This window comes from Atta colombica, unplaced genomic scaffold (assembly GCF_001594045.1).
Source record: "Atta colombica isolate Treedump-2 unplaced genomic scaffold, Acol1.0 scaffold105, whole genome shotgun sequence".
Taxonomy (NCBI): Eukaryota; Metazoa; Arthropoda; class Insecta; order Hymenoptera; family Formicidae; genus Atta; species Atta colombica.
Genome location: NW_017259190.1, coordinates 4,714,955 through 4,725,918, shown reverse-complemented (window position 1 = coordinate 4,725,918; position 10,964 = coordinate 4,714,955). Strand labels below are relative to the sequence as shown.

At 35.3% G+C, this 10,964-nt stretch overlaps 3 protein-coding genes across 3 annotated transcripts in view; 1 reads left to right on the top strand and 2 right to left on the bottom strand.

Moving 5' to 3' along the window:
• Window positions 1-1,434: 1,434 nt before the first annotated feature.
• On the bottom strand, window positions 1,435-5,462 carry LOC108689150 (phosphatidylinositol 3-kinase catalytic subunit type 3). Its single transcript, XM_018195797.1, has 10 exons — window positions 5,276-5,462; window positions 4,817-5,011; window positions 4,281-4,710; window positions 4,095-4,190; window positions 3,384-4,007; window positions 2,815-3,287; window positions 2,323-2,511; window positions 2,073-2,248; window positions 1,921-1,995; window positions 1,435-1,835 (listed from the first exon to the last, which is right to left on the bottom strand). The coding sequence occupies exons 1-10, from the start codon at window positions 5,344-5,346 to the stop codon at window positions 1,435-1,437; spliced, it is 2,730 nt and encodes a 909-aa protein (XP_018051286.1). The 5' UTR covers window positions 5,347-5,462.
• An 848-nt stretch (window positions 5,463-6,310) lies between these two features.
• Window positions 6,311-8,783, top strand: LOC108691308 (T-complex protein 1 subunit gamma). The gene is made up of 4 exons (XM_018198986.1): window positions 6,311-6,511; window positions 6,616-6,677; window positions 7,019-8,156; window positions 8,233-8,783. The coding sequence occupies exons 1-4, from the start codon at window positions 6,475-6,477 to the stop codon at window positions 8,646-8,648; spliced, it is 1,653 nt and encodes a 550-aa protein (XP_018054475.1). The 5' UTR covers window positions 6,311-6,474; the 3' UTR covers window positions 8,649-8,783.
• Window positions 8,784-8,881: 98 nt separating this feature from the next.
• LOC108691298 (conserved oligomeric Golgi complex subunit 8) overlaps window positions 8,882-10,964 on the bottom strand; it is a 2,771-nt gene continuing 688 nt past the window's right edge. Inside the window, exons 4-10 of the mRNA XM_018198973.1 lie at window positions 10,689-10,964; window positions 10,390-10,603; window positions 10,139-10,299; window positions 9,796-10,071; window positions 9,544-9,732; window positions 9,316-9,471; window positions 8,882-9,193 (exon numbers count right to left, since the gene is read on the bottom strand). Of these exons, the coding sequence (XP_018054462.1) occupies window positions 8,951-9,193; window positions 9,316-9,471; window positions 9,544-9,732; window positions 9,796-10,071; window positions 10,139-10,299; window positions 10,390-10,603; window positions 10,689-10,964 (1,515 nt within the window). The 3' untranslated portion in view covers window positions 8,882-8,950. The remainder of the gene's footprint in view (window positions 9,194-9,315; window positions 9,472-9,543; window positions 9,733-9,795; window positions 10,072-10,138; window positions 10,300-10,389; window positions 10,604-10,688) is intronic.

Below are 10,964 nucleotides of genomic sequence, written 5' to 3'. Positions count from 1 at the left end.
TGTATATATATATATATATATATAGGAAATAAAAATGTGCTTATTTCAACTTATATAAAGTGTACCTTGTATGTTGATGAGATGATTGAAGTGAAGAGAGCGAGTAAAGATTTTAATTGTTACAAAATCTGTCGTGTTTGAGATGTGCCTAAGTTAGCCTGAAGAATGTTCATAAACGCGAAGAAATTGTAATTGCAAAATATACTGGAAACGGTTTTTGAGGATTTTTACTGCGCAATCCTCAAGCAAGGCAGATTTACCAAAATGTCATAAGAAAAATTATATTCTTTATTATAGTCTCACGTTATATCAAAAATAAATCAATGTTTTTATTTCTCGTGGCATTTTTAATTATGGTCACGCGTGTACATATTGTGTTGATATTGGAGATAAAAAATATGTGTATTCTCATGTCAAACATAGCTCGATATGATATCGCAATATGTAAGAAAAAAATCTGAGAAAAATCTTCAAGAACGGACTGAATTGTTAATGTTCTATAATTAACTTTAAATTCTTTTTTGATATGTATGTATATACATATGTACGTATGTATCAAAAAAATTATATGAAAATCGTGTATATTTACAGAAACATATAATACGCTGCAAAATGGGAAATTAAAGCTACATTTTTTTCTATTAAAAAACGAAAAAAAACCTATCTGATGTATAAGATAAAATATGTATATGTATTTGTTGATTTTATTAAATTCATAAATAGTATAAAGTGATACGAGTTAAGTAGCTCTCCTCTGCGTTTCACATGTCGATAACAATCTGATATTTTCAACACTAACAATATTATCTATTTACATTTATTTCTATTGTGTGCACCACATACACTTGTAATTAAAAATAAAATAAATATACGAGTATTTACATAACTGATTACACGTGCAATGAATATGTTTTGTTGCTTTTCCGCCACTGACATCTTATCACGGTAGGTAAGCTACATTTCGTGATAGTACAAAAAATAGCATGTTTATGATTTAGGCACGTTCATTAAAATTTTGATGAAACAAGTTTTTATATTTTGTGTGTGTATATATGTGTGCGCGCGCGCGTGTGTGTGTGTGTGTGTGTATGTGTGTGTGTGTGTGTGTACATATATAGTTTTTTTGTAAATTCATCTACATTTCGTAATTATATTGTATGTACATTTGAACGTAATAATTATACGCAGTCAAGTTCAAAGTGCTCACAAAGATACCAAATCATTATCGAATTCGTTGGAAAAATATATCGAGCAAGAGAAAATCATTCATATCAAAGATTTTTATTACCTAAAATACTCCCAAAATACAATAAATTATATTAATATGTTATAAACACACTGTGGTCATTTTATATACAATATAACAATACATAATCTATCGTTTTAGAAAGGAACACAATTTGTATGATTTTACTGTACATTGATTTCGTCTTATTACTTTCTCCAATATTGCGCAAATTTGTGGAGTTGTTCTACTAGTACAGCCATCACCGCGGTGACCGACAAATCTAAAAGAGTGTGCACATAATGCACAGCCTCTTCATCGCTCAAATCTAATCGCAATTTATCTTGGACCTTTTTCACAGCTTTATCCGGTTCCAAGGCGATATCGGGCACACTGGCGTCTACCATCAGCGAGAACAGATTCAATATCAGATTGGCATGTCTACGCAAATGTAGGAATGCCGTGTAACATTGCTTTCGGAATTCATGATAATGTTCGGAACCGATTCCGCCCATAGCTTCGACCATTTCCTTACTGAGCTTCATTGGAGGGGGCAAAGGTTTTGGATCTCTACCCAAAATGTAGCCAAAATCGATGTGAAAGAGTTTGCCTGTGAATTAAAAAATATTGCATACTTGCTATATTTATTTGTTAGAGACAATCTCTCTAACAAAATCGTTGAAGAACATACATACCTGATGCTGTGAGAAGCAGATTATCCAAGTGACGATCGCCGACACCCAATACATACGTAATTATACAATAACCAGCTGCATAATTTTAATGAGTAACATTTAAATAATGTACATTCATTCATTTTTCGTAAAGTTGCATGAATGATACTTACCACAACTGCGAACGTAGGTGTCCATGACTTCAGGTACTACCCCGTAAGGTCCAGTTTCAGAAGGATGGTGCTTCCGAAAGAAATTCAATATTGAGCCTTCGCTAGCTAAAACTTCCGCAACCGTTGTAGATTCGATAAACTGTACAAAACCATGCTTGGTACTTGTTGCGAGTACTCTGAATAATGTGATTAAGTCAATTAGTTATTAATAATCTTACGTAATATTACTTATTTAACAACAAGTTTTTACCTATACGGAGTTAGTTTCAAATCCAAATTCTCCCTTCTTAATAATTTATCCATAAGCGCTATTGTTTGTAAAATTAATTGATCTTGTCGTAAATCATCTCCATGTTTAAAGATGGCAATATATTCGGTATTATCTGTCGTCAAAAATGTGAGTTTCGATGGCATGAGCGCAGACTTGAAAAGACTTGCTCTATAAAATTAATAAAGTAAATATTACAATTGTAATATATATAGAAGGTAAACCAGAATCGTTGAACCAGCCGTTTACCAGTCTATGAGAAAATTATCGACTGCACGCACGTTATAATCCAATAGATATGAAGTCGATAATTTTCTCATAGGGTAAAAAGTTGGTTCAACGACTGATTCACCCTGTGTACACACACACACACACACACACACACACACACACACACACACACACACACACACACACACACACACATTTGAACATAGTAATATATCGCTATAGTCAAACAATTTAAATATGTACTTTTCCGGCATAATTCCCTTGATACAAATTTCAGGATCCAAAGGGAAAGGTATCGGCTCGAAATTCGAGAAATTAATCTTGAACGCCGGATCTGGATCAGTGAGTAACGTTCTCAATCGATCAGTTTTTTTCTTCCGATTTCCACTTTCTCGCGCCACCGCTTTTACCAGAAATACCAATTGATCGATGAACACTTTCTGTCGTAAGAGGAATGCTCTTCTTTTTTGCCAGATGGTATTCCCCTGCGCTAACATCATGGAAAACATTTTCATTACGGTAACGTACATTTCCCTAACTCGCGTATCTTGCTTAGCGCTTATCGCAGGATCAGTCTGATCCTCGCATTCGATAGAGAGATACCAATAGAAATAATTAGCCAGCATTGAATTCTGACAAGCGCGAGTAATTAAAAACGATGCTAGATCCATAAGCGGTTCTTGGCTCGTTGATAGTTGACTCTCTGATTCACTAGACTGTAAAGGTAAATAAATGTAAAACCAATTATACATAGAACGAAATGAATAACAATGTAATGCACACATATATTCTAAAGAGAGTTATTGACTCACAGTTGTAATCGGGGTAGATGTAGAATCGCTGCTTCTTATGTCTTTCTCTAATTTGTCAGTTTTCTCTAGTTTCTCCGTTCTTTCCAATCTTTCGCTTTTCTCAAGTTTTTCAGTGCTCCAATTTTTTGATTCTACTCTTTCTTCTTTCTCCTTCAACATCGCTTGATAAGCAATCTTAATGCTTTCAAAATCTTCATACTTTAACGCTTGTACTAGTTGCAACAAGTACAACATTAAATCATCGTCAGGAGCTTGATTAAGCCTGCTAATCGCATATCTTCTAATAGCCGGATGAGTAAATGCAGGTCCTAATAATTCTAAAGCATCCTCGGAATCCGGTGGAGCCCATAAAGCTAGCATTTCCAGAGCCTGGCGTTCCTCACCGGCAACTTTCCAGTTAACGCACTTAACAAACTTGGTCAACGCTTTCTTCTGACTAGACAAGTAAAATCTATATTTCCAAATTAAATCTTGTTCCTCAGTAGTAAGTGCGGTTGTCGGGGGATATCCCAATATCGTATTCAAGGCATCCCGTACAGTCGAGGTAGGTTTTAATTCGCGAGTATTGCCGCCGCTACGTAAACTGCGCGCCAATTTATGATGTTTTGCTTCCACAAGATTCTCCTGAACAAAAATTTTATCTTTATATTCTCAAAATATAATTGACAATTGGAGGTACGTATATCGCCATTTTCTTTTGTAAAATCTTACTTGTAAAATTTCATAATCAGGAAGTGTCACAACGTCTGGCTGTAATCTATGTTGAAAAACCTCATCGCCATCTTTTTCATAATATACAATTGAATACTGCAATAGAATAAAATGAATGTATTATTATTAATTTATCTTTATACGCATAAAAAAATTATATATATATATGTTTACAATTTCACGTACCGGTACACCGTCCATCGTTACTTCTGGAAATTCTATCATCAAGTACAAGTATTCCGATGCTCTTTTTTCCCTTTCATTGATTAATTCAATCTCTCTGAAAGTTAATCTATCCAGCCAATCAATTTTGTTTATTTGCCCGTTTCTATGCTTTTTAACCAGCTTTGCAAGCCGCTGCATCTGTTCTTTCCCATGATCTCTGGCTTTCCCTGGAGTACTAGTTGGAACACTACCATCGGCTTCTATCCCAGGCCATACTCTAAGATCGAGCATGCCCTGTCGATACACTCCATGCTTACCAAATAATGATATAGTCGTACCACCTACTGGAAGCTGTCTACCAGGTCCTGCACAGTCATATAAGGTTATACACAGCTGGGCGTCACGTGGCAAATCCGTATAGGAAATTGGTAGATAGACCCATTGATTCCAGCTGGATGTAAAAAATACATCGTCTCAATGATATATATATATATATATATACAAAATAAAAGATATTGATACTCGAGTAGAGATGGTATAGTACAAATGCAACATACTTCCAGCGTGTAGTAAAGTGTTTGTAGGTTGTATGTACAGGTAGGGCCAAAGGTCTACCACCAGCCCATACCTGCAAAGATGCAGCTAGATCTCCACGAATCCCACCACTCTCGTACAAACCCGAATATTTGAGTAAAGGATCTAAAAGTAGCTCGTCGTATTCCGGTCTATGTCTTTTGCCCTCTAATGTACCTCTGTATAAAATAACAGATAGAACATCTGTGACATATGTCTAAAAAGACCATTGCCAATTGACGTATGCAATCTACATTAGAGATAATGACCGAATGTTTCAACATGTCCTTATGTATGTTAATTACTCTAATCCGATTATTTCACGCTAGTATAATTAATGAAAGTCTTTCATCATACGGACAGAATGTCATAAGATACTTTTATCATGTGACGAACTCAGTTCGGTTACACGATACAGTAATACAGATGTGAGATATACTTACATCTTGACTTGTATTCTGGTATCTAATGAAGAACTATAGACATAAAAAAATTTATCGTTCGTATTCTCCATCGTATTAATTCATGAATTATATTCAAAAATCGATCATGTATCCATCTTCAAGACTACGATCACGTCCACACTACTTCATACTGTTGCGATTCATATTGATTAGGCATCAATTTTATAAATACAAATACCTATGTACATAATTAACCAATGCATCTAAGTATTGTGAATATATATATATATGTATATATATATATATATATATATATGTATTACTGATGGACGAAAACTAAACTCGTTTCATGCTGCACGTAGTGCACCATCTGATCCAATCAATATGAAACTTATATCGTCGATTTATATCAATTGAATATCGTACTACTGAGGCTGCATCCATTTGATTTGGTCATGCGCTTTATAATCATCATTCTATCTTTATCGTTCATTAGATATGAAACAAGGATAGAAGTACTGAGAGCATCCAAACCGAAATTTGAGATAAAATAGAGGTATCGCCATATTAAAAATTAGACACTAGCGCCTCTGAACTTGAGGGACAAAACTACTTACATATATCATTGCAGTGGTATATAGGATGAATTAGAGTCATTGAACCAGCTTTTTACTCTATGGCCCGTTTCCACCAACGCAGATTAACTTTAATCTTGGTTCAATTTATTCTTTAGCTTTTTCTTACTCTAGAAAAAGACAAAGAGTTATTTGAACCGAGATTAAAGTTAAACTACATTGGTAAAAACGGGCATAATAATTAATGAGAAAATAATTAACTGTATTTATAATTCAATTAGATAAAATTAGGTAATTCAAAATCGATAATTTTCTCATAGGATAAAAAGTTGGTTCAACAACTCTGATTCACCCTGTATAAGTGTTTATCATCCGTTACCGTCTGTTGCAGAGGTACAGTCATTGCACTGTACCATCATTCACTGTCGACTGTTTTATCGGTGCAGCATTCTCATAATTGCAACTCTATCAATCGTTTGTTATTCATGTTTGGAACTTTGCGTTTCTTGCTTGATAGTTGTAGTTCTCTCATAGCTTCACATTTTTAGCCTTTGTGTAGTAATTAACCGTCAGCCTTGTTCCTCGTCCTTATCAGGAAAAGTTTATATTATACATCAATCGGTGTAGTGACAAAGAAAAAAACAACAATAAAGAAAAAATACAATGTTTGGACCAGGTTCGGCACCAATTGTAGTTCTCAGTAAGTTCAAGTCGATCTTTCGTCTGTCGTTTGTTTAAGAGTAGTTTAGCAACTCGCGTGTATCTGTCGCAATCTAACCATGTCGAACATTTTAATTATTGCAGGTCAGAACACGAAGCGCGACACCGGTAGAAAAGTACAGAGAGAGAATATCCAGGCGGGCAAGGTGAAAGCGTATGTCTGTGTTTGTGTGTGTGTGTGTATGTGTGTGTCGCATTCCTTATAAGGCATTCCTCGCAATTTTCGTGAGGTACACGCCCACGTGTGACTTTCTGAAGTCACAAAAGATTCTAAATCAGTTTGAGTATTGTCTATTCGCATTGATTTTCATATCGCGTATCAACTTAAATTTATGATAACTCATAAACCAAATGCAAATTAATTTGATAAAAAAAAATTATTTTTCCTATGAGCAATCTATAAATTCAATTATAATTAAATTGGTGTAACTTTCAAATATATTGGATCAATGTAACAAATTTTTCTTGTTTTTATATATATATGTAGGCAATTGCCGACGTCATTAGAACATGTTTGGGTCCTCAAGCCATGTTGAAGATGCTGATGGATCCAATGGGTGGCATCGTAATGACAAATGATGGTAATGCGATTTTGCGCGAGATCACTGTTCAGCATCCTGCTGGAAAGTCCATGATAGAAATTGCTAGGACTCAGGATGAAGAGGTAGGGGATGGTACAACTTCGGTGATTGTTCTGTCAGGCGAGATCTTGGCTACCGCCGAACCATTCTTAGAACAGAACATGCATCCTACTGTCATCATAAGAGCGTATCGTCAGGCTTTAGAAGATATGGTCACGATTCTCAATGAACAAGTCAGCATTGATTTAGACTGCAGTGACAAAAGTAAATTGGTCCAAGTGATAAACTCATGTACAGGTACTAAATTTATCAGACGTTGGTCTGAATTAGCCTGTCAAATCGCTTTGGACGCTGTTCATACCGTGATGCTCGAGGAGAATGGCAGAAGAGAGATCGACATTAAACGTTATGCCAAGGTAGAGAAGATACCCGGTGGCACAATAGAGGACAGTACTGTTCTCAAGGGTGTGATGATCAATAAGGATGTGACACATCCAAAAATGAGACGTTACATCAAAGATCCGAGAATAGTACTGTTAGATTGTCCATTGGAATATAAGAAGGGCGAATCTCAGACGAATATAGAGATAATGAAGGATGTTGATTTCACAAAAATTTTGGAACTAGAGGAGGAGTATGTAAAGAAGGTGTGCGAGGATGTTATTTCAGTGAAACCGGATGTCGTGATAACAGAGAAAGGCGTATCGGATCTTGCTCAGCATTACCTCGTGAAAGCCGGCATATCTGCGATACGCAGGTTACGAAAGAGTGATATTAACAGAATTGCTCGCGCTTGTGGTGCTACTGTCGTCAATCGCACCGAAGAACTCAAGGAAGAGGATGTTGGGACAGGTGCTGGTCTTTTTGAAATCAAGAAACTCGGTGACGATTATTTCTGTTTTATCACAGAATGCAAAGATCCTAAAGCTTGTACAATCATTCTGAGAGGTGCTAGCAAAGATATCTTGAATGAGACTGAGAGAAATTTGCAAGATGCGTTGCATGTCGCCAGAAATCTTCTTGTCGATCCAAAGCTCGTACCAGGTGCGTAAGATTAATTGTTTGTCAAAATGATTTATTAAACATTTTATGTTTTCTTCTCCCTCCTCCCTCTCGATAGGTGGTGGAGCAGTGGAAATGGCAGTATCCCGGCTTTTAACAGAAAAGGCGGCAGGACTTGCAGGTGTGGAACAATGGCCATACAAAGCGATCGCACAAGCCTTGGAGATCATTCCCAGGACACTAGCGCAGAATTGTGGCGCAAATACTATCAGGACTTTAACGGCGTTGCGCGCTAAACATGCAACAGAAGGAACTACTTGGGGCATTGATGGAGAAACGGGAAAATTGGTTGATATGAAGGAACGCGGTATATGGGAACCATTGTCTGTAAAATTGCAAACATATAAAACGGCGATCGAGACTGCTATTCTGTTATTGAGAATAGACGACATTGTTTCTGGAAGTAAAAAGAAGAAAAATGAGAATGAAACCGGGCAGCCGAGTCAAGTTACGGAAGAGTGTATGAAAGAATAAATATTTTCGATATCTATTGAAGCCTAATTGCTTTATATTTACTTTAAGATTCAATTATTTTGCACTTTCGCTGTTTGTCAAATTTTTATCTCCTCTACGCATTTTCAAAAAATAAAGACAAGTGCGCCCTGATAATCGTAAAAATCTTTTATTTACATTACCTCGAGATATATACATATATGTATATAGAATAGTAAGCAAGTATCCAACATAATTAAATACTTTATGTCCTTACATCAAGTATATTATACAATACTCTTTACATCATCGCTAAAATTCTGCGAATTTTGCATATCACACTTTTATATCGTTCCTTGTTGAATAGTTTCGTTTTCTTTTGATTTTTCTGTCATTGTAGTCTTCCTCAAATTTGAATCTATCGTTTCTATTGGTAGAGACGTTATGATAGAAGAATTCCTTACATTATGTGATATTAATGGCTGTATATTAGATGTACATGATTTGGAAGCCAAACAATCTTTTCTAATAGGTAACAGTATAGCCACAGGTTCTATTACAATCCGCTTATTTAAATATGTGATCTCCTATAATTTATTTTATGTCATTACATACACACACACACACACATTATATATATATATATATGTTTTTATATATATATATATATATATATATGTATCGCCTTATGTCGTTTAAGGATTCATACCTCTTTCTGCAATATACTGACTGATATTCCTAAATGAGATGCAATTTGGGCAGGTGGAAAAATTGCATGTATACAATACTGTATATAAGGTATTAATTGTTCGCTTAAACATTCTGTAAACTTAATCATGTTTTCTCGTTCTGCGGCAGCAAATGCCTACGACATATAATTTGATAAAATATAGAAGATTTACTTGTGAATAAAAATTACATGACAATGCAAACTTACTTGCTGTTCTTGCTTGTAAAATACCAGCATAGCCCTTGCCACATTATGCAATGACTCTTGTAGCAATTTTGTGCATAAAGTGGAGAGTGCCACCGGTGCACAGAGTCTCAATTCATTGAATGCAGTTATTATCCCATTGCAGTATTCGGCCAGAGGATAAAATTCTGCCAGTTGTTCAGGCGGATTTTCCTTTAACAACAGTTTACAATGGTAAATTAATGTAAACTTTAAATGATATTATTTTATACTTACAGAATGAATACAAGTCTCTATTTTTACATCAAGTCGTTGCGTTTTGTTAATCAACGTAAATGTTTCCATATCTTTTTCAAACTTTCGAGTTGTTCTACGAATGTTCTGTTCAAACCTTTCACCGATAATTCGTACAAATATATCCGACATTCGACCAGTGAAATCGACACCCACTCGACCAAATGATAATCCAAAGTATGTACACTGACCCAAAATGGTATCTATAGACGTTACGCCTGGTAAGTCTTGCTCTAGTGTAGCAAGAAATTGTGTTATCTAGAAAAAGAAAAAGTTCAATCACATTTCCGTTTACGTTATACATGCGTCTGTTACATAAATCTACCTTTTCCTCCAACCAATGATAAAATATCGCAGATTCATTTAATGTCAAGTCGCGGCCGGGAATTACTAATTCATCATCGTTAAACATAGCTTTGTACTGAGTTATTATATTGAATAAATGTATCCTGGATAATTCTATTGTTTTGGTCATATGAAGATTAGCTGCAATACATAGTAAAATGTAATTTTCTTATCAGTTTAATCAATTTAACTTTCGTATTATATTATAATTTAAATAAAAAGGTCTCTTACGATCTTCCTTTGGTATTGCATTCAGCAAGCCTTGGAGCCAGCTATCTCTCGCTTGAAGGAATTTTATACGAAGTTCTGATTCTGTAAATGCATCCATAGACCGCAACAAACCGACAAGTTGAAGACATCTTGGAAGCGGTAAATCTCCTCTCAGAGAGCCAACTACTTGTCCTACCATACCTGACCAGCTGCTTTCGATCTCTGCTACTATAGACTAAAATATTAAAAATAAAATAAAAGTAAAATAAAACAAATATGGTACTAAAGAAAACATGAGAAAACATTACGAAAGGTTGTACCGAGATAATAGGAATATCCCCATGCTTCATTCCCAATTGACGAGCATATTGAGACAATTCCAATGCTTCGTTATATTGGTTGCTTCTCAGACACGATTCCATTAATTGGGGCATCTCGAGAATTTCAAGTAGTTCTGCATTTCGCGTTAGTGTTAAGCTATTTAATCTTCGATGTGCATTAATATCTTTTGAAGTGTCGCAAAACGATTGGCATTTCCTTACAAATTCTGGGATCTTTTGTACAAGTTTGTCAAGACGATTTTCGGTCTCATTGAA